This window comes from Gastrolobium bilobum, unplaced genomic scaffold (assembly GCF_033153095.1).
Source record: "Gastrolobium bilobum isolate Gb01-03AN ecotype WA unplaced genomic scaffold, APGP_CSIRO_Gbil_v1 utg10034, whole genome shotgun sequence".
Lineage (NCBI taxonomy): Eukaryota > Viridiplantae > Streptophyta > Magnoliopsida > Fabales > Fabaceae > Gastrolobium > Gastrolobium bilobum.
Genome location: NW_026897437.1, coordinates 191,031 through 213,851, shown reverse-complemented (window position 1 = coordinate 213,851; position 22,821 = coordinate 191,031). Strand labels below are relative to the sequence as shown.

Below are 22,821 nucleotides of genomic sequence, written 5' to 3'. Positions count from 1 at the left end.
CTCTAGTTGTGTACACACAAACATGTCCTTCGACCTTAATCTCTTAGGGAGCGTTTGGTACAGGAAAATTTTTTATTTGTCTGGGAATCTCGATTTTCAAAAATATGATTTTTACGTTCAGTTTATGATAATATTTGAAAATTTAAAATTTAGAAAAATTCAGTTTCCCGAGAATCTCTCAAAATCCCGCGTACCAAACGCCCCATGCATAATGATCTATCATCCTTTATGGCATGATACTAGATTAATTGCTACCATACAATCTTCATTCAAGATCCTCTTAGAGGGATCAAACTTATTGGTATAAAAAGATTATAGGTAATATTTCCAAAAAAAAAAAAGATTATAGGTAATAATACATGATTATTAAATAATACAAAATAACACTAAGATAAGTTAAAATTACATTAAAATTACTTGGAATGAAATAAGAATGCCAATGAAGTTCAATGACCAAAGGCCAAAACTTTCGTAGCCTCAAGTGAATGGAAGGAGTAAAAGAATTAATAATGCAGTGTTTTTGTATGTGTACTAATGAATTGATCCTTCCAAAAGCCTCGCTTTCGTTTGGTAAAACGAAGGAGGAGGGCAATTTGGTCAAATAACGAGAACTGACGAAATTCTTGAACATAAGCTGCATATGCACACGGCATATCCTTTAATTTATAAGAGAATATCCAGCTTATGATGCTTGCGATTGAGAATATGCCAAACTGGCATATGATTGATATTCCTTAATAATAACAAATTCAAGCTAAATATACCATGGGGTAAAGCATCTTACTCAATTGGGTGGTTATTGATTCCATATTCCACCATTTAATAAAAAAATATAGTTGCTGCTTATTTTGAACACAACTTGCTGTACGCAGTTAGTCAATTGCAAAACCATATGCGATTATGGTTTGTGTATGTTCACGTCTTTCATTGAATTAACATTGCGCCCACCCAAAAAAAAAATACACAATGATGCTTTAGGCATTATGGTACGCACACACGGCATGTAAACATAAAAACAAAAGGATCTAGTAACTCATTCTACATGTTGAAGATGAATTAAGAATTTTTAATCGAAACTGGAAATATATATATAAAGAGCAACTCTCAGGATAGGACAAATTTTGAAAACATGATTAGCTGGAGTAGTCATATATGTCCAAGTCGTGATTACATCACTTCACTTCGAGTACTGTCCTAGTTTTGTTCTCTTCATAGGCAAAAATTCCGTACTAGTATTAATTTGCAAAAGTATCTCCATGCTGAAACACATCCATAAAGATTGACGAGAGTAGAGCAGTCAAACACGTAGGGTTGACTGACGTGACCAGTCCCGCCACATACATCGACGTGATCAGCAGCCACGTAGGATCCAACTCACGTGTCTGCATGAATCCCGCCATTTGGTCTGACTCATTTGAGTCCCGCCATATCAATTGGCGAGACTATACAATAGTAATACTGAGGACATCATCATCATCATGCTACTTCTTTAAACTCCTTAATTTCATTCTCTTCTTCTTCTTACTTTTTCACACCATCGTTTTTTTGTTTGTATCTTTGTGTCCCTGTACAATAATATACACCTGTCTCTCTCTCTCTCTCTCTCTTCTCTCTCTCTTTCTGTTGAGGGAATTCCTGGAATCCGCCAAAGTTTGGAAAAAAAATTTCTTCTTTTGTGGCTCTGCACTGCTTGCAAGCAAAGTTTTCAAATTTCTTCTTCTGGGTCTTACCCTTTTTCATCTGGGGCATGGCTAATTGGAGAAAAAAACAAGGTGAGGGTCATTGGCGATCCTCGTCCAATAACAGAAAGCCACCTTTGGGTAAGTACCAATTTTTTTTATAATTTTGTTTGGTTTGGTTTGGTCTCTGGCGTGTTAAATTGTTTTTCAGAGTTGTTGCATGGATTACTCTTTTTCTTTTTTCTTTTTTTTTTAATTTGTTTGAAGACAGACTTGAAAAAAGTGGGTGAGAGTTGGAATTGATAAATATATCATGATCGCCCTTCTTTTCATTTATTGCAATAGTCTCGCCAATTGATATGGCGGGACTCAAATGAGTCAGACCAAATGGCGGGATTCATGCAGACACGTGAATTGGATCTGTGGCTGCTGATCACGTCGATGTATGTGGCGGGACTGGTCACGTCAGTCAACCCTACGTGTTTGACTGCTCTACTCTCGTCAATCTTTACGGATGTGTTTCAGCGTGGAGATACTTTTACAAATTAACACTAGTACGGAATTTTTGCCACTGTCCATAATATGCTTTGCGCCAAAAGAAAAAAAGAAAGAAAGAAGACGGCTGCTACCAAATCCCAACGAGTCACGTCTAACTACTTGCAAGATGTTTAGTTTTAAAAACAAACCTACACTACACCCTCGCCGAGTCTCGTAACCTAATTTCTCGTATTATGTTTAGCCAGGAGTTTTGTTGTTGTTGTTGTTGTTGTTTTTTTTTTTTATTATTTCTCTGTCGATTCATTTATCTAATTTTTTTAATCCAGACTCGAGATAGTGATTAAATTAAAATAACACCTTCCAATTGATCCAGCTGATGGTTTAGGCACGAGTTATTGGACTTTACTTCTCTCATGTTGTAAGAGGGAAGTTATCTTCTTATGTTGTGAGATAAATTAAGTGGGATCCATTAATTTAAGGGATATATTTTTCTTATGTTGTAGGAAAAGAATTACCTCATGTTGTAGAAATAAAAGTATAAGTGGGACCCACATGTAAGAGGAGAGAGAAAAAAAAAGTGGTGGGACCCAACCCTTTTTGTGTGTGTAGGAGAGATGTTTATCTCATGTAAAATGAGATAAACATAACCCTTAATTTAAAAAAAAAAAGAGGCACATCATTTTATGTGAGTGTAACATGAGAGATGAATCTTATGTAACATAAGAGTATAATTTCCCTAAGTTATTTGATATATAATAGGAGAAAAGGGGAATACAAATCTTATGTTACAGGAGACTTGTTATCTCATATTATAAGTACAAAATATACGAGACTCATTTTTTTAAAAAAAATTAAAATAAATATTAACATAATTTTTGCTGTATGCGTAGGAGCGGTATTTTATCCCATATAAGGAGAAAAACATATCGCATATATTAAACATAAGCCTCTATCATTTAACCCAAAATCGCTCTGGGAATATACGCTTGAAGTTTCAAAATTCTCCTATACTTAAGATAAAATAAAATTAAAATATTGGTATGCGTGTCGTATTGTACATAATCAACACCTAAATACCTGCAAGTCACCATTGCCTATTCGAAATTAAGAGTAAAATAGATAAATAACTTAAGATTGTGACACTATGTATATGACGCAAGATTTATTTTTATAATAATAGAGTACATGAGATTAGACCCTATTTACATGATGTGGGATAATAAAATAATATATATTTTTATATTTTAACACTTCCTCTTAAATACATGTGTATATATCATATAGGTTAAGTTGGTTACAAATACAGTCTATTCGGGAAATTCTAAGAATTTTAGTGAAAATATCTATAAGTCATAATTGAAATTTATGAATATTTTTCTAATCTCTCCAGACTAAATCATTTCTTGGATGAAGTGGCAGTCAATTTTGATATGCATGATACTCTCATGAAACACCAGGTTAGAAAGATATGTGTAACGCTACTTGATTGTCGCAAATCAGTGATATGTGTAACGCTACTTGATTGTCGCAAATCAGTTTCACACAACGTTATTTACAGTGACTTGGTTCTTTAATCAATTGTTTTAACCGGATAAACGCACATTTTGCAAGTCCCATTGTTTGATACTCAACCTTCGCACTTGACTTGCTACCACAATTTATTTCTTACTCTTCCAAAAAATTAGGTTTCCCCAAAGATGACACAAATAGCCTAAAGTGGATCGATTATCACAACGAGAACATGTGCTATCAACATCTAAGTAGCTATAAACATAATCATGTCCTTTATCTTTATATGATAAGTCTTTTGTTGGTGATATTTTGATTTGTCGCAGAATTCTGACAATTGCATCCCAATGGGAATCACAAAGAGAATCAAGAAATTCACGAACCATATTAACAGTAAAAGAGATATATGATCTTGTTTGTTGCGCTCACGGCAAGTATATCGGTCGCAAAAATAATAAGTAACGAGAGAGTATGGTTCCTGTTATAGAATATATCCATATCCTAACTACCTATCCATAATTCCCTTAACGGATAATGACTCAATTATCGTAAGAGCATGAAACAATAAAGAACAATAAAGATAAGGTAGATAAAACCCCTATCCCTACAAATAAGGAGTTGAATCCTACACTAACTGAGATATTTACACGGCCCAAACCCAAGAGGTAACTCCTGTAAATAAAAGGCTAAAGATTCTCAGGTACATATTGTGAACTCATTTACTACTTATGCCCACATTGTGCACACACCCACTTCTTGGCTATAAGCCTATTGCTTGTGCACAGTGATTGAGGGATTGACTATAAAGCCAACCAAGATATCTGTCTATAGGATATCTCTGAGCACATACCCTACGGTATTATTTTACGGTTCTCTAGGACCGAACAGTTCCCACAAAGATTAGGGACACCAAATACTATGTTAACTATTCCTCTTAATTTAGACAAATCAAGTTGGTTTTGTAGAAGTAATTTTCAATTATGAAAATAAAATAAAAGACAATTTCACTTAAGAATAAACTGCAAGACAATGATTCAGAGAATTAAAAATTGGATTTTAAAATCAATAATAAAAACTGGAGTTAGGGTTTATTTCACCTCAGATCCTTCTTACAAGAATTAATTCAATTTATTAATATTTCATCTCAATTAATTCATCATCTATGAATTAATTGGCTAAATCCTAATATCTTAGTTCTTTAACCCTTTAATCCAATTGGAATTCTAATTTCTTAAAAATTCCTTTCGAATTAAGCCTTAAGCGCGATAATTATAAAGTTCGCAATTCCCACAAGCTCGTGTCTAGATCATACAAGAATTGATATTTTACCCCTGTCAAGACTAAGATCTTAATATATCTATTGTGAACTCTAACTTTCTTTATTCCTATACGAGTTATCAATTCATAAAAAAAAAAAACTTGAAATTCAAGGTAAACACAACAATTAGAGACAATTTATTAAGAAAAGACCCAAAATAAGAATTCATGTCGGATCCATATCTCTAACTACAAAAAAAAACTGACTAGACATAACTTGTTTAAACAAAATAAAAAAATAAAGTAATTAAATAAAAAAATAAAATAAAGAAATAAAGTAATCACTTGCCGATAATATGCACAACAAGGAGGAGGATAGTCATTGTGCAATAGGCGCAACAAAATTAGGGATTTGCAGAACTGGTACCAACTTAAAATTATGAAACTGTTGTGTAATATAATCACACAAGGCTTATATTTATAATAATAAAATGTTTAATGTTTCTCATGATGTAAAAGATAAAAATATCTACTACACATATAAAAATATGTGGGATGCACATTTTTTTTTCTCTCTTCTCATCACATGACCCCATATACTTTTATATGTGCAGAAGAGATAATTTTATCTCATACAACATGAGAAATATTAAGTCTAATAAAATAGAATACATCTTAATATTCTAACAAAATATTTCACTGAAGAATAAGAGACGAAAGTAAGATCATCCTCATCATGATCCTTCTAATATAAAGTTGAATCAATTTAATTCTGAACAGATTATTCACATCAATTGACTAAAGCTGCAAACTTGATTAAACTCAATCCTAAATTGAGGTTGACCCGATCAGTGGAAACTATATTTCCGACATTGTGTGAAATTTCAATATTGATATAATCTGCTAGGGTAAATATTATTCGTAAGATTAATTTGATGCAAAATCAACCTAGGTAGTTTACTCATCATATAAACAATAATGGGGAAGGATATATTTACCGCTAAAAAAGTTTATTACCTTTACAACCAACTTAATCACCGTTGATTTCCGTCAATCTAACGGTTATCATTTATTGAAAATTATTAGGTCGCATTTATTAATTAATTATTAATTTTCAATAAATGATAACCGTTAGATTGACGGAAATCAACGGTGATTAAGTTGGTTATAAAGGTAATAAATTTTTTTGGTTGTAAGTACATCCTGCCCCAACAGTAATTTCGTTATTTTAATAAAGTACATGTTATTTACAAAAAAATAAAATAAATAAAGTTCATGTTAACGAAACTTCCTACTATATCTACTAATATTAAGCCATTAAGATTGGTATAACGGCTTGGGGGGATATTTAGACAACAAATTCATCATGCTCAATAATGAACACACTGCAACTCAGTAGCACAGTAACTCACAAGGTACTGTGAATAGTGTATAAAACAACTTATGAATCGGTTTCATCATGCTCAATAATGAACACACTGCAAAATATTTTAGTTGAAGACCCAATTTCGACAAAGACAGTGAACCTTGGAAAGAGAAGCCATATAATCATCAGATCTGCAATAAAGAATGAATGTGCATTTTTCATGTTTCCAAGTTGCAATTTTTGTCTAGCCAAAATATGTGTACAAATTCAAAACCATACCTCTGCCCATAAGAAGACTGGCACGCAGCAACTATATGAACTTTAGCAGCATCTGTTTCATTCTACACATGGAAAAATCATTAATACAAAATCATTCTATGTTAAGAACAGCCCCTAGACTATGAGAAGAAAATGTGATTCTTGCAAGATGCAGCTAGAGTTGTATTATCAATAATGATATCAAACACACACACACACAATACCTGAGATTCGTAATAAAGCCCAGCATATAGTGAAGCATAAAAATAGTCGTTTTCTCTGCTGTTGGAGAATGAAGCCACAAGCTAGGCAGCCAAATCAATTGCTTGTTTCAGATTGCATTTCATAAAGGTATGAGCAATCTTGGAGTACCAATAACAAAGTCTAGCAATAATATTTTATAGCCTTTAATGCAGGGAACTGAACTTAGATAAGAATTGCAAACCTGCTTATAAGTTTACAGTTATGACGATATAGACAATGAGAAGAGAAAAATTGTAAATATGGAATCTTAATCTAATTGTCAAACATAATACAAATTTTTACAAAATAAAAAAAGATCTTATGGAATTCAAAACCCACATAAAAAGGGAAACTAATTTAGGCTATTTTCACATTTGGTCCTCCAAGCCTAATTCTAAAAAAGTTGCACTCTTGACTTTGTAGTTTCATTTGGAATAATGTCATCTTCCTAGTTTTTGAATTAATATAATTTAGTCTCTGTCAATGTGCTGCAGATGTGGTTAACAGGTCCTTGAGGATAAATATCAGCCTCAGCAAGTCCTCACTGTTAATTTTCCCATTTTTATTCTCTCAGCAAAAAGAAGTGGATTTGTCATTTTGCTTTCTAATTTTTGTATGGAAACAAATTTTGTTTCAAGATACTATATAAGTTATTACAGTTAATAACAGGCTGAGGACCATGTAGTGTCCCCTTCACATATGGCATATCGGCATAATTAATCTTCAAGAAGATAAGCTAAAGTGTAACATTTGTGTAAGCATAAGAAATATATTAGAATTCATGAAAACTAGATCAGATTAATACATGGGCCTACAGAATCATAGTTTTGGGCCTACAGAATCATAGTTTAAGTATCTCGGAAAGGACTCAAGATCTGGAAAGGATTACCAGATTATATGAGGTAAATGATCAGGAAGAAAAGAAAATAAACGACATGCTTTAGAAATTGTCAAGGATCAACTACCCTAAAATTAGATTAAGCTATTAGGTGAAGGCTTATACATAGTTTTATATCTAACATAAATAACTGCATTTTAATTCAAAAGACATTAAAGCAAACCTTTTCAGGATCCCCACCATCTCTAAACATGTTATATGCTTCACGCATGACTGGCCTTGGATCTTTGCCAACCTAAATTAATTTAGAAAGTGGATAGTTACTTGAATATTTCATGTTCTTTTTTCATGTTAACTTCCTAGTAATAGAATCAATGACTAGCCTCAAGATATCGTTTCCTTGCTTCATCCACTCCATATAGTTGAGCTTCACACAGAAAGCACCATATGGACTCTTCTGTATCATTTGGATTTTGCGCAACATCTAACCGAAACTGCTCAGCTCCTTCTTCAAATCTATGGCAAAAGGGATCCAATTCAATCTCTTTTTGATATATTCAGTTGTGGTACATTGTAATTGTGCTTGCCAACACCTATTTTCCATTCGACCTCGTCACTAAAAATTTCAACAATGAACCAAACACCATTAGCACAAGTGGTAAAGTACTTGTGTCCCTTAAACAGAGGTCTCGTGTTCGAGCCCTGGGAATGGAAAAATGATATTGGGAGAGCCACCCCTCTATAGGGTCCGACAGTGCTCGAACCGAATTAGTCCGAAGGATGAACCGGTTGAAAAGACTCAAAAATAAAATAAAAAAATCAACAATGATTCTATCTCAAAATTAGTTAGACCCAACAGAGAGCTATCCTCAAAATAAAAAAGAAGGTATAGTCTAAAGTGTGAGTACCTATTAAGGTAGTAAAGTGAGAGGCCCCTTTGCCAAAGATCTGGTAACAATCACAATGTCCATAACCATAACCAATTTCATGCAAAAGGGAATCAAACATCAATATTCCAAAGTCAATTCATACAAGAGTTGCATAAACCTACACGCATTTTGACGAGGGTCCAATTGAATTGCCTTGTCGAACTCCACAAGAGACCCCGACACGTCACCCTTAACAATTAATTAGAAATTAGAAGCGCACCACAAAAAGGTTAATTAATAGCCACAAAAGAAGAAAAATATATAAAAACAAAAAACTGAGGACGATGAAAGAAGGTGCTTTTACTAGTGCATGAGGAAGAAGGTGAACAAGACAACACAAACCTGTCTGAAGAGAGACATCCCACGTCGAATTGCAAGTACGGCTTCACGGGCATTGTTATTGCCGCCGGTTAAGGCATCCCACATGCCGGAAACCGAAGGAATGAAAAGTCTTCGGGTGAGGACCGAAGGGTTGGAGCCAAAGATGGGTGCTTTGCAAGATAATAGTGATGGGAATGAGGAAGGGTGATGCAAAGAAGGGGAAGGAGAGACTTTAAGGTTGGGGGTAATGGACATGGACATGGACATGGACATGGACATGGTTGCGGTCTTTAAGATTAGTGGTGTTACAACTGATAACTGATAATGGCGGGGTTAAGGTTGCGGGCACTGCTAATATGTACTTTCACAAAAATAATTAACTTATTTTTCATAAATAATTAAGGGTGTAATGTTTGTTATTTTAAACGATATAAGTTATGTCATTTTAGGAGAGAGATAGACACAAGAATTAAAAAAAAATAATAGGAGAGAAAGTGAGTGGTTTTTTTTAATTTAAATTTTAATAAAAAATATTATTTTGTGTCTATCTTTTTTTAAAAATAGCATAACTTTATGTTATTCAAAAGGACAAACACTTTTTCAATAATTAAAGATAATATTTTTTTCATGCAGTAATTATTATTTTCTACCGACTTATTTGTGGAGGGAAGGTCTATTATTAGTGAGAAAGAAAAAAAAAAAAGTAGAACTCACTTTGAATTTGTGTGTGAAGAGTTGATTTCTTAAATAATTTCTTATGCAACATAAAAATAATAAGCGTAAATATAACTGCTTGTTTATACAAGATTATCATAACTCATAACTGCAGTTTGAAATTAGTTGAATAATATTTGAATAGACACTTGAAAAAAAATTTTACTTAGGTAAAAAACACATGGGCATTATAGTTTTTATATTTATTAAGATTAGCATATATAGCTTATAAAGTTACAGCCAAAGCCATAAGAGATGAGCTAGTAGTGAGAGGTTGGCTAATTTAAAAAAAAATAAGTTCAAATCTCAATTATCATTGTGTCCCATTAAAAATATTACAAATATAAATTACTTGTTAGTTTTAAAGCTATTTTGAAAAATAATTTTGCTCACATAAGTTTTAAATTATGTTTTGATAAGTTGGAATGAAGAATTATATAATCCTTAGTAAGTATATTAAAATAAAAAACTAGTATAAACAAATTGCGGATAAATTCAACCATGCAATATCTTAATCAAACTATTTAATTAAAAATGTTTTACTAAAAAATTGAAGTCATTAGTTATGGTGCATGTGTCTATTGGTGAAGCTTGAACTATGTAATTTGGGAGTCAAAATAAATACTCAATACATAAATTTACATTAATAACATATTTATGCTTAGAAAAAATTAATAAATATCTAAAACTTAAAACAAATTATATATGAACACAAATTTCATTGATAAAATAATATTAAATAAGAATACTACACAGTTTCACTAATACTGTATCTTACTTTTTTTAATATAAAATTAAGAAAATTACCACAAGTGAAGAGACTTTGGGTTTATATTAATGTTAATTGTTAGCATATTAATTTTTTTTATACGATGTTAGCATATTAATTTTTTTATATTACTTCTTTTTAATACAATAATATAAGATAAACACGATAGTCAATATACTCCTTGGTCTCTATTTTTTTTTTTTCAAAAAAATGTGTGTAAACAAAAGGTATAAAAATGTAACGTTCACAACTATATATAGGGATTTTTTTTACTCCAGAGTCCAAAGTAAGTCTTAGAAATCTTACTTCTTATCTCAATCTCAGTTATTGATTTTCATCCATCTAACGGTTGTCATTTATTTGAAATTAATAATTAATTAATATGACTCTATAAACTATAATCATTATATGAGCGAAAATTAACAGTTAAGATGGGGAGTAATATTTCTACGCCTTACTCTGTCAAAAGATCCCTCCACGTATACATAAAAGATAAAAAAATATATGTGTTCTTTTTTTCTTTTTTTTTTGAATACCAATATGTGTTCTTTTAAAGAACACAAACTTAAATCCTTTGATGAAAGAGGGATAAACACAAAGAGATACACACATTTTTTCCATAAAAGATATTCTCAATGTCAAGCGATGTCATGGTCAAAATAACTAAATATTAGACCAAAATTTTAATGAACTTTGAATATGTAATGTAATTTAAAATAATTCCTTGTGGCATCTATCCTAAGGGGAACTTTTTGGGTATTATTATTATTATTAAAACTTAAAGGAAAATATAAACAAAAGTCTGAAGTCAAATGAAAGAAAAAAATTTCTATTTTCAAAAAAAAGTACCGAATTCAGTACTCTGCTGCAATGAACTTTTTTTGCTACCCAAAGAACATGAAATGAGTTAAAATCAAATGATAGAAATTATATCGATATTAAATAATGCGTGTACATATGAACGTGAACAGATGGCATTATTTTACAATATATGAAGAAGTCAGTGATTATTTTTAATAAAATCTTACAGGTATGAGATATTGATGCCCACCAGTTCTTACCCGAATGTTTGACCATAGCCGCCCCCACTTATCAAATATGTATAGCCGCCGCATGTGGGTATGTATTGTGTGACAGGGAAGGAAGTTCCAATGGAAAATGACGGTTTGGTATATGGTCTGGGATTAATATTTATCCCAAGTGAAGGACATAATTTTATTTAAGGCACTCGTATGAAAATAAATGGGGTCCTATTAAGAGAGATGGAGAAAGAAAAGAAAAAAAAATCTCACTCATTTTGATGTAAGTGCAGAAATTATCTCCAGATTTTAGCAAAAATATTATTCCATATATTTATTTCTATAAATACGGAACCAAATATTGGCCAAAATATCAAGGTTGTGTATAAGTTGGGGTAGGCCTTGCAGTATCGCTGTCTTTGATTGACGGTCGGCCATATTGACCCGTTGCGGTAGGCAAGCCTTAACGCTGTCAGTGTTCACTGTGGCAAATTAATGTAGCTTCACCTAAAAGTTTAAGTTTTTGGGTTGAATTAGTTCTTTACATGGTATCAGAGCCTCGTGTCCCGGGTTTGATCCTCGTCGCCTCTCACTTTCTTTTTCAAGTGAAATTTCTTTGTTCGCACAGGTAGGTGGGCCTGTGCATTGTCCACCCTTCAAGCTCAGTGGGCTCTCGTGTGAGGGGCGTGTTGAATATATAAAATCATTAATGTAGCCTCACCAAAAGTTTAAGCTTTTGAGTTGAATTGATTGTTTGTAAATAATTTATCACATACTGAGATTAGTTTCATGTCATCGTTATCGTCATACGTGTAGCAACACAAAGGGACTAGAATTTGGACGTGCAACAAAGTATAACAGTAATTAATGTGGATAGGGTCGGATCTAACTCATAACGATTTCAAGTTTTTTTTTAATATAAAACATTATTATATTTAGCAATGACACCCTGTCAAATTTGCCTATATTATAAAAAGCAAAGCCTCCTCTCTGATAATGAACCACGGTTCTCACTGAAATATCAATTGGATTTGGATGTATCAATTCAAACCACACATGGCAACTAGTTTCAACATAGAAACATTACCGGATGATTGTGTTTCAACAATTCTATCGTACACATCTCCACAAGACGCATGCAGATTCTCAATGGTTTCCTCAACTTTGCGCTCTGCTGCTGACTCTGACATGGTTTGGCGCAGCTTCTTTCCCTCTGATTACCATGACGTTGTATCCAGAGCTGTGAATCCTCTCATACTCAAATCCTCTTCATACAAGCACCTCTTCTATGCTCTTTGCAATCCACTTCTCCTAGATGGGGGAAACATGGTACTATCTATAGCTTCAATTCATTTTCATGCTTGTCTCTATCTGTTTTTCAACATATAATTCCTGATTTTTGTTCTATTATTTATGTTCCTTGATACATGCAGAGCTTCAAATTGGACAAGTCTTCCGGTAAAAAGTCTTATATCATATCTGCAAGGGAGTTGTCGATAGCATGGAGCAATGATCCAATGTATTGGATTTGGAGATCAATGCCCGAATCAAGGTAATATCAAGTTTATCTTTTGACCATAATAAATTTAAAACGAAAACATTTTCTTAATATGGGGTTGATTCAAAAGTCAATTTTTTTTGTCAAAATAATGTTTAATTGATGTGGCGCATGGCAAATCACGCTTAGGATTTACACGCCTGACTTTTGCACAAACTGCACGTCGTCGCATGCGCAAGTTGAATACAAGGCCTCCCATTGCATTATTTTATAAAATATTTATTTTTTTAATCAATAAAAAAGAGAGAGGGTAAAACACTTCTTTTTCGTACGTTTTCGGTATCTTTGGTTTGCGTTGAAATTTTTTTTTCATGAGTGTGGGACTCATTATTAGTTAAGTTCAACATGAAAAAATAATTTTTATGTAACATGAAAAAAATCAAATCCCATAAAAAAATAGTTTCCCGTTTCATTATATCACATACATATTTTTATGAGGTTTATATTTCTTTTTTCTTTATATGATTCCACGTTGCCTTCATATTTATATATATAAAAGATAAAATTATATCAATATCAAACCCTGGTATTAATTGGGTCAAAAGGCAGAGTTTCAACTTTCAACTTATGTTAAGAAATAAAACTTTTTTTTTTTGAGTTACCTAACCCTAATTATCTCTTTGAGACGAGTTGGCTCCCTCCGGTATTCCCATGAGCTTCGACTCTTTGAGCCGGCTATGAGACTAATCCGGAGTGCGGGGGAACAGTGATGGCTAAAGGTTCAGCTCCTCCCCAAGAATGCATTCAGCGGGAATCGAACATATATCCAACCCCACTAACTCAGCGTCAAGTAAGAAAATGACCAACGAAGGACAATGAATAAAAAATAAAAAATAAATAAAAAATAAATGATAGGTGATTAAATGATGTGAAATTTTTTATTTACATATCATAAAATAAATGACAATGAATTTTCGATGCGATTAAAGATTTATTCCGGGTTAAGCAGGCTGCTACGAATAGGCTATAGTAAATAGGAATTAATTTAATAATAATTTTGCAGATTCCAAGAGGTGGCTGTGCTCAGAACAGTGAACTGGTTAGAAATTCAAGGCAAAATCAGGACCCGGATTCTAACACCAAACACGATATACGGGGCTTATCTCATAATGAAGATTACCCATCGAGAATATGGGCTTGATTCCGCGGCATCTGAGGTAAGAGTTGCTGTGGCCAATGAGGTGAAAAATGGGAGGGTATATTTGTCCAGGAAAGATGAGAACAAGCAAAAGGAGGAGACTCTGTTACATGGGAACCGAATGTTTGGAAACATATTGATCCAAGATCGAGGGATTCCAGTTCCATCCCAAAGAGAGGATGATGGGTGGATGGAAATTGAGCTCGGAGAATTCTTCAGTGGTGAAGCTGACCAGGAGGTTAAGATGAGTCTTATGGAGGTTGGTTATCAATTGAAGGGAGGGCTTATTGTTGAAGGCATTGAAGTAAGACCTAAACAAGTTGGACCAAGAAAGTGTGAGCCCTAAAGTGTAAAGGGAAAATTCTTGTATGATCTTAGAGTAGAATAAATGGAAGTCCCATTGAAACATTATTAGATTTATAGGTGGATGGATATATTCGGGATGAGAACTTTTCTTCCTCTAAAATTAAGGAAAAACTTCTCAAGTGTAAAGATATATATACTATATTCGGGAGTTATAAGTTAGTTTGGTTAATTTACACATTTAATACACGAACTTTGTTTCATGACATGTATGTCTCTTAATGTTTGAAAAACATTGGGGGCGTTTGGTTGAGGATAAATTTTTATGAATACTAGGAAAATGTAATTGATAGGGAAATAGTTGGAATATGAGTTTGGTAGGAAAATGTAAAAAAAGTTGTTTGGTTGGATAAAATTTTGATAGGGAAATTAGGTAACTTTTATAAAGTCTATGTTTGGATGTAGGTAAAATATAGATGGAGAAATTTTTTGATATTACGAAAATAACCTTTTATTAAGTGAATGGTGGAAAGGGACAACAGTACCAGTTGCACAATAATTAGTGGCTAACATCGAAGTATTCTGAGGCACAATAACATCGAAAGTATCTTGGTGTTCCCTCCAATATCATTTGCACTCATTCTTCTGGATCCGAAATTTGTCCTTTCGCGCGCTTAAACTGGGGGTACCCAAGTCTTTTGGACAATCACCAAATAAAGCAGATTGGTAGATTTCCAGGAATACCATATATCACGTGGGAAACGGAAAGCTATCTATTGGATGAAATTGATGTCGAAATACATTTACCTTGCTATCACATTTAGATAGGCATCTTCAGAAAACACTCCCTCCCAAACATGGTTATCTGAGAAACACACCTATCACTTACCTATCAAAATCCCCAAAATTCCTAAACCAAACACCCCCCCGGGAAAAAAAGTGACCTTGCATGTGACTTCATCTTCTTTTCATCGTTTCATCCGTTTCATCTTTGAAAACCAATGCAAGATGAAATCATCTCTTTCATTGTCTCTTCCCTAAACGGACCTTTAAGAAACAAATGCTAATATATTGCCTTGAATGTTGAATCCACTTATGTGCACGGGGTGGATGCCATTTGTTCGGTGGATGATTTTAGATTTTAACCCATTATGGGTTTTGGGCTTAAATACTTAAAAGACTCGTTTACATAAGCCTCACAGGTTGTATGGTTGTGAATCGATATTACTATTACGAGAAGGGAGAAGATACATTCCACTTAATTTGCTTCTCTTTCTCTAGCTCATGTTAGCTGGCTGCTGCTAGCTAGGGGTGTCAAAATAGGTTGACACGACACGTATACATTAACACGAACACGACACGCATTTTTGTTCGTGTCAAAATCTTCAACATTGACACGACACGAATTTTTTGAGTGTTGACACGACACGACACGAATAACACGCAAAATAGGGGTCAAAACGGTAATTGACAACAAAATTTAAAAAAAATGGTTCAAAATTTAAAAAAAAATAAAAATAAAAATTAAAAAAAAATATGTGTCAACACGAACACGAATACTTCAACACGAACACGACACGAATTTTTTTACGGGTCAATCCAAACACAAATTTTCATGTCGTGTCGCGGGTCGACCCACGTGTCATAACCTATATTGACACATTGTAGCTTCCTACTTCTGATCTTAAACCTTTGTTCAATGTATGTTTCTTCATTTTGCTTTTACATTTTGACGAGTAAGGGGTTGCTTTATATTTCTTTTTTAAAAAATAAAACAAAATTAGCATGACTGCATATTGCTTTTACATTTTATGCATGCTGTTTATCCTTTCTTAGATTTACATCAAGCCTAGTCTACTGATCTACCGTTACTAGGATTAGTTATCAAGTATCAACTAGTACTAGTCTCATCTATCATTGAGCTTTAATGTAACTTTCACAATTCACTTGAACCAATTGTAGAATGCCATTCCTCAAGTCTACATGATTATTGAACCGCAAATACTCACATGCAAACCAAGGCAACAGTAGTCTCAATGGCCATTTTTTACCATTACATTGGACTTATATATTCGGTGATTACGATTGGAACTATTGAGATTAGTATTATTCAATTTCCTAAATAGTTGTGTGTTTTTAAGACAAGAAATTATTGTATTATCTGTGCGTTGCAGTTGAATCTGATAATATCAAAAGATTATTCATTAGCTTAATTGTATAAGAGTATAAATAATTATTCACAAAACTAACATAAGTATAAGCATATATTTAAATCATATTTAATCTCAACAATACTTCAACTCTATCAATAATAATTTGGTGAAGAATATAAAAAGTCAACTACTCATTGGGTTGGACACAAGTAATCATAAATAGTATTAAAATAACGATATACTACAAAATCTTGAATAATCATTCCTTTTAATTAAGTAATTAAAAAAATAAATAATTACTTTTTTCCAAGGATTTGTGGTCTTAGTATTTGGAATTTTACAAATTAGTATTTACTAAAATGAAATCAAATATAGGAATTTAATTATAAAAGATGAAGGGTAACATTTTAATTTAATTATAAAAACGTGTTGTCAGGCTAACCCGCCCCTTTTTTGCCGCCTATAACTGTCAGCATTTTATATCAGCATGTAATAGGTTTTCATATTTATCCACACAAAAAAAAAATGTTCTTATAGTTACATCTAGATTATTATCTATCTATGTTTTCTATAGTTGCCTCTAAATCGACTTTCTGAGGTGTGTGTATTTGTGACATATATATTAGATGAAGAGTTGGCAAATATTTGAGCTACAACGTTTAATATTCTAACAAACACTTGATAGTTGAAGTTGAATGTGGTAATATCAAAAGATCATTCATTAACTTAATTGCATAAGTATAAATAATTATTCACAAAATTAACATATATATAAGCATATATTTAATGCATCGTATTTAATCTCAATAACACTTCAACTCTACAAACAATAATTTGGTGAAGAATATGAAAAGCCAACTACTAATTGGGTTAGAAACAACTAATCATAGATCACAATGGTGCTTTTCTGGGTGGTTTCTCTTTCAGATTAGGTTTCTGTAATCCTCTTGATGCAGAACTCTGGGGTATCCTCAAAGGTTTAGAGCTGGCCTGGGGTACTGGTGCTAGGAGAGTGGAGTTGGAATGTGACTCAGAAATTGCTCTTAACACTATCCAAGAAGGGAGCAACAATCACATAAACTCTCAGGTTGTTTCCCGTATTTACAAATGGCTTGCTGAAGATTGGGATGTTCGTTGGGTCCACACCTTTTGAAAAAATAACAGATGTGCTCACTGGTTTGCTTCTAGGCATTTTGAGGATGATAATAATCTTATTGTTTATCATTCTCCTCCTTCTCCTTTGTTAGAGCTCCTTCTTCAGGATGTTTCTGTAGATCTTTTAAGTTCTCGCGTCGTGTAATTTTTGTTTTGTTTGGGGCTTTTGCCCCTCTTTATTACAAAAAAAGAAAAAAAGAAAAAGAAACAACTAATCATAAATACTATTAAAATAATGATATACGGCAAAACATTGAAGGGTCATTCCTTTTAATTGAGTAATTAATAAGAATAAATAATAATTATTTTGCAAGGATTTATGGCCTTAGTCTTTAGAATTTTACAAATTAGTATTTACAAAACTGAATTCAAATTTAGGAATTTAATTATAAAAAATGAATGGTGAAATTTTAATTTAATTATAAAAATGTGTTGACGGAGGCTAGCCGAACCTATCTTGCCGCCTCTAATTGTCAGCATTTTTATATCAACATGTTTTTTTATGTTTATTTACAAAAAAAAAAGAGACTTTTATAGTTGCGTCTATATATATATATATATATATATATATATATATATATATATATATATATATATAGTTTTAAATTACTTTTAAATTTCACCAAAAATAAAACTCAAATTATCAATTACATTTAAATTTCTCTTTTTATATTAAAACTTCTTATTCTCCCAAAATCTTAATCGATTATACTTTCAATTTTAAAAATTGTATTTTTTCTCTCCAAATCTTAATTGCTTATACATTAAAAAAAAATTATGTTAGTCTCCATTAAAGAATGACACATATTATTCTTAACTTTTTAAAATTTTAAATTCAAATATTTTGTATTAATTAAGAAATTTTTATGATTTTTAATATTCATCTCTTTTAATTTAATTTTTATTTTATTTAAATTATGCATATTAATTTTATGATTTTTAATATACTTTCTCTTAAATATTTTTTTACTTATACTTTTTATTTAAAATAAAAGTATGCATCTAATACATGATATATTTGTAGTATACATAACTTGCATGTAATCAGAACCGATTATAAAATTTAATGTGTAAATATAAATTGCTGGTCTAAACATTTATATATACATACCATTGTTAGAAGAACTATGATGATGACCACTTATGTTTGACCGTTGAACTATCATACCAAACATTTATGAGGAAAGATTTGAGCTTATGACCAAAAGACACTAATTAAAGATAGAATTAAGGGTTTCTTTCTTATTAAGTTTACAAACATTTGAATTTATATACTTAATTTAATATTTTACACTAATAATTATATATATAATACTTTTAAATAAAATTAATAATAGAATATTATAACATAGGGTATTTGTATTTCTAATTAAGTTTTGGTTTTATTATTTGCATAAGAGTTAATGAAGATGAACAATTACAACCTTTTCACATTTAATACAATGCTCCAATTAGTCTCTTTTCATTGTCTCTCTGCACATTCAAAATCTATTATTATATAAGAGAGAAGACATTTTGACTACCAACCCACTACCTATCTAATCACTATTGGTTCAAAGAGAGAAAATGCTGAAAAATTTATGAACAAAGAGAAAATATTGATCCAATGATAATTAGATAGATAATAGGTTGGTAGTGAATTTTTTTTTTTTTTTTTTGTAAATGGTAGTGAATTTTTTTGGTAGTAAGAATATCCCCTCATGATATAATTAATACATGCAAAAAAAAATTATTGGCAAATAATGTGAATTACGTAGAGACACATAAAACTGCAAGGAGCATGCAAACAATAAAGGATATAGGCATATTGACTGACTTACGAAGAGACACATGGTGAATTGGAAATAATTTTACTTTTCAATTATTAATAGGTATAATAATTAATTCTAATAGACATAATAATAAATATTATTAATAGATTTAACAATTTCCAATATAAATCGTAGTGGTTAATAGTTGCAACAATTTGGTTCCTTTTAAGACCAAAAAAATTAATTAATTCTAATAGTATAATAATGAATATTATTAATAGACTTAACCATTTTCGATGCGTAAATTAGTGGTTCTGTTCCTGCAATATAAGGAAATAGAAGAATACAACTCTTTGGTCAGTTAGGATAGTGAAAAATAGTTAGATGAAGACTTGTTTGGCCATAGTGTTTCTACACTCTTTTTTAAAAATAATTTTTTGATTTTCAGAAGAAATTTTTTTACGAAGGCTTATGTGTTACCGTTGTACTATCATACCAAACATTTAGAATCGTTCTTTGAGCTTAAAAGTTTCTTTCTTATTAATTCAAGGATTAAGAAGAATGACAATATGTTTTGAATCTATATAGTTGTTATGGATATGAATATCATATTCCAACTACTCACCTAAGAATTTACTAAGAGATAGATTCATGAATATCTCAACAACATTAAACAGTTAAAGAGCACAAGATAAGGATCACATCCCAACAGAAAGGGAGCTGAACCCTAATGCAATCTGGGGAGCTCAAAAGGCTCAAACCTAGGCAGGTAATCCTTATAAATAAGAGCCTAAGGACCCCAGGTACACAGTTTGAACTCATTTACTACTTCTGCCCACATTGTGCACACACCCACGTCTCGGCTATAAGCCTATTGCTTGTGCGCAGTGATGGGGATATTGGCTATAAGCCAACCAAGATACCTATCCATACGATATCTTTGAGTGCATACCCTTGAGGTATCATTATACGGTTTAATAGAACTGAACAATAGTGTTTAATTTTTTATTTGTTTTATTTATTTATTTATTATGTTTTGATCTATGTTGAGGTTCAGTGTTCTCTCTTAAAGTGGTGAAGTTTATAAAAAAGAAAAAAAGTTTTATTTATAATATATTGTTAATGAAATTTTAATTTTTACTTGAATACTTTTTTTAAGAAGAATAACATAATTTTATAAGTAAATTTGAACTGAAATATTATATATAGTTTAAACGTATTGATAACAACATCGTTTGTTGATATCAAAAAAAAGATATTTAAGTCACTTTTACACGTATTTTACTTTCTATTCTTAGTATATCAAAGTAAAGTGCTAGAGGGATCCGTTTTTAAAAGAACGATTCTTCATGGTAGAGCTATTTATCATAAACGAATTTATTTATAATTATTGCATAAAATTTTAAATAGGAAATATTTTTAAACAGAAAATATACAGTGTAAGTGGAGAGGGATCCAACGCGTAGATGCCATTGCTATTTGCACTCGCATTATGGAACCTTTGGAATTTGAACCATAAAAGTATGAAATTTGGCTAAGTGGGCATGCTCATAACTGTCACACTAATGTTACAATCTATGTGAGAATATTCAAGACCCTACTATAACTATTTTGATTTGGATCTCATTAAAAGATGCATAGATGTTAATGTATTTCTTAGAATGTTGGTTATTAATCAAAAATAAAAACTATTAAGTACAAAAAATTGAATATTTCATATATATTTGTATAAAATTAATAAAAATAAATGATATTATTTTTTCTTACCATGTATCAATAATTTCTATTTAATTTTAAGCAAATTTTAATTTCTCTTTTTAAAATTATTCTTTGTTATCAAATGAGCACAAATATAGATAGATAGATGTTCTTTTCACATATAATCTGCTATAAAAAAAAGAATGCAAAACAAAAAAAATATAAATAGAAAAAATATCAAGTTATTTATCCTTACTCCTAAAGTAATTTTCTTCCAAACTTTTCAAAGAGTGGCTACTTCAAAGATGTTCTTTTCACAACACTGCATCTTCATCAGTCACAGATTCCTTTTTTCCAGCAAGGTATCTCTGACTTCAGCATTAAAACTAATTAAAAAATTAGCTCATGTGTCAGTATACTATATTAATAATGTAGAATATAAAAATAATATAAACAATTCACCCAATAAAGTAAAGAATAATGAACATGAAATATCAACAAACATGAAGTAGAAGACTATAAACGCACAAATAATGGGTAAGATTGTGCAGAAGAACAACTTGAGAAGACGAAGAAGATAAACAGATAGAAATAGAAAAAATTTGTGCACAAAAGCTGATTACCAAAGAAAAATATGCAATAACACATATCCTATTTATACATGAACTAAGGAGGTTTTTTGAACTTATTTTTTAAAAGTTCTAATAAAATTTTTAATAGGTTTAACAACTTTTGATGCAAATAGTAGTGGTATTATTAATAATTTAATAAAGTTAACAATTACTAATGCAAAAAGTAGTAAGATATTAATACAACTATTTGCCGCCCACCAAAGAATGATGAACTATTTTCATACCTATTAAGTTTAAGGGAAAAATGTGTGTCATTTCAAAGGATGTAAAATTGTATCATTTTAAGTGAGAGAAAGAGATAGATAAAGGAGGTGAGAGAGTGGACAAAAAAATATAAAAGTGTGGGTCGTACCTCTTTGTGAGAGTAAAATGACATAAATTGTGTCATTTAAGAGGAGAAACATTTTTCCCTAAGTTTAAATTTCAAATTTGATAATTACTAAAAGAGAAAATATTTCAAAGTGATTTAAGTGTGAACACAAATGAGATATTAAAGGAGAGAGCAACACATCAGCAAATTTGCCAAATAAAATTTTCTTTTAAGATATTATAGATACTTGTAAAACAAGAGAGAATTGAATTCACTGAAATTTTTACATGATAACATCGTATTAAAATTTTGTATCTATTTCTGTTTTCATATACATTAAATACATAATATTCTGATATTATTTTGTTTACCGAAAAAAAAAAACGTAAGATTCTATTAAAATTTGTGAATTCTTATAAAAAAGATAAATATTTTTTTGCATGATAAGAATATGAGTTCACTTTTTCCACAGTAAATGTAGATAACTTATCTACATTGAGCCCAAAATGACGTTGTTTTGAGACAAAAATCAAGATATTTTTTTAATTATAATTTATTTTAGGATTATAATAGTTTTTTTCATTATGATTTTTTAATTTTTCAACTCAAAATGACATCGTCTTGATAATTAATGTAGATAACTTATTTACATTCACTGTAAAAATATTAAAGCCTAAGAATATATAAAAATTTAACGTAAAAAATATATTTTAAAAATAATAT

General features: G+C 31.1%; 2 protein-coding genes across 4 annotated transcripts; one reads left to right on the top strand and one right to left on the bottom strand.

Moving 5' to 3' along the window:
- Positions 1 to 6,237: 6,237 nt before the first annotated feature.
- LOC133306935 (uncharacterized) lies at positions 6,238 to 9,211 on the bottom strand. 3 transcript variants are annotated; one of them, XM_061507345.1, is made up of 8 exons: positions 8,920 to 9,211; positions 8,700 to 8,766; positions 8,557 to 8,596; positions 8,032 to 8,164; positions 7,872 to 7,943; positions 6,792 to 6,872; positions 6,589 to 6,650; positions 6,238 to 6,500 (listed from the first exon to the last, which is right to left on the bottom strand). In XM_061507345.1, the coding sequence occupies exons 1-8, from the start codon at positions 9,175 to 9,177 to the stop codon at positions 6,434 to 6,436; spliced, it is 780 nt and encodes a 259-aa protein (XP_061363329.1). In that variant the 5' UTR covers positions 9,178 to 9,211; the 3' UTR covers positions 6,238 to 6,433. The 3 variants fall into 3 exon arrangements, with proteins under 3 accessions (XP_061363329.1, XP_061363330.1, XP_061363331.1); XM_061507346.1 differs by lacking the exon at positions 6,792 to 6,872; XM_061507347.1 differs by lacking the exons at positions 6,238 to 6,500; positions 6,589 to 6,650; positions 6,792 to 6,872 and adding an exon at positions 6,895 to 7,012.
- Positions 9,212 to 12,456: 3,245 nt separating this feature from the next.
- On the top strand, positions 12,457 to 17,705 carry LOC133306914 (F-box protein PP2-B15-like). The gene is made up of 4 exons (XM_061507309.1): positions 12,457 to 12,729; positions 12,834 to 12,952; positions 13,962 to 14,429; positions 17,480 to 17,705. Exons 1-4 carry the CDS (start codon positions 12,457 to 12,459, stop codon positions 17,703 to 17,705), a joined length of 1,086 nt encoding a protein of 361 aa, XP_061363293.1.
- The last annotated feature ends 5,116 nt before the right edge of the window (positions 17,706 to 22,821 follow it).

Bases quoted from the DNA above. Each gene is read 5' to 3' on its own strand.
- LOC133306935 (XM_061507345.1), bottom strand. From the start codon at position 9,177: ATGTCCATGTCCATGTCCATGTCCATGTCCATTACCCCCAACCTTAAA. The intron at 8,165-8,556 runs GTACTCACACTT...CTTTTGCCATAG, and splicing joins TCACTTTACTACCTTAATAG to ATTTGAAGAAGGAGCTGAGC. The intron at 6,501-6,588 runs GTATGGTTTTGA...TCTTTATTGCAG, and splicing joins CAGTCTTCTTATGGGCAGAG to ATCTGATGATTATATGGCTT.
- LOC133306914 (XM_061507309.1), top strand. From the start codon at position 12,457: ATGGCAACTAGTTTCAACATAGAAACATTACCGGATGATTGTGTTTCA. The intron at 12,730-12,833 runs GTACTATCTATA...TGATACATGCAG, and splicing joins TCCTAGATGGGGGAAACATG to AGCTTCAAATTGGACAAGTC. The intron at 14,430-17,479 runs GTGTGAGCCCTA...TTTCTCTTTCAG, and splicing joins AAACAAGTTGGACCAAGAAA to ATTAGGTTTCTGTAATCCTC.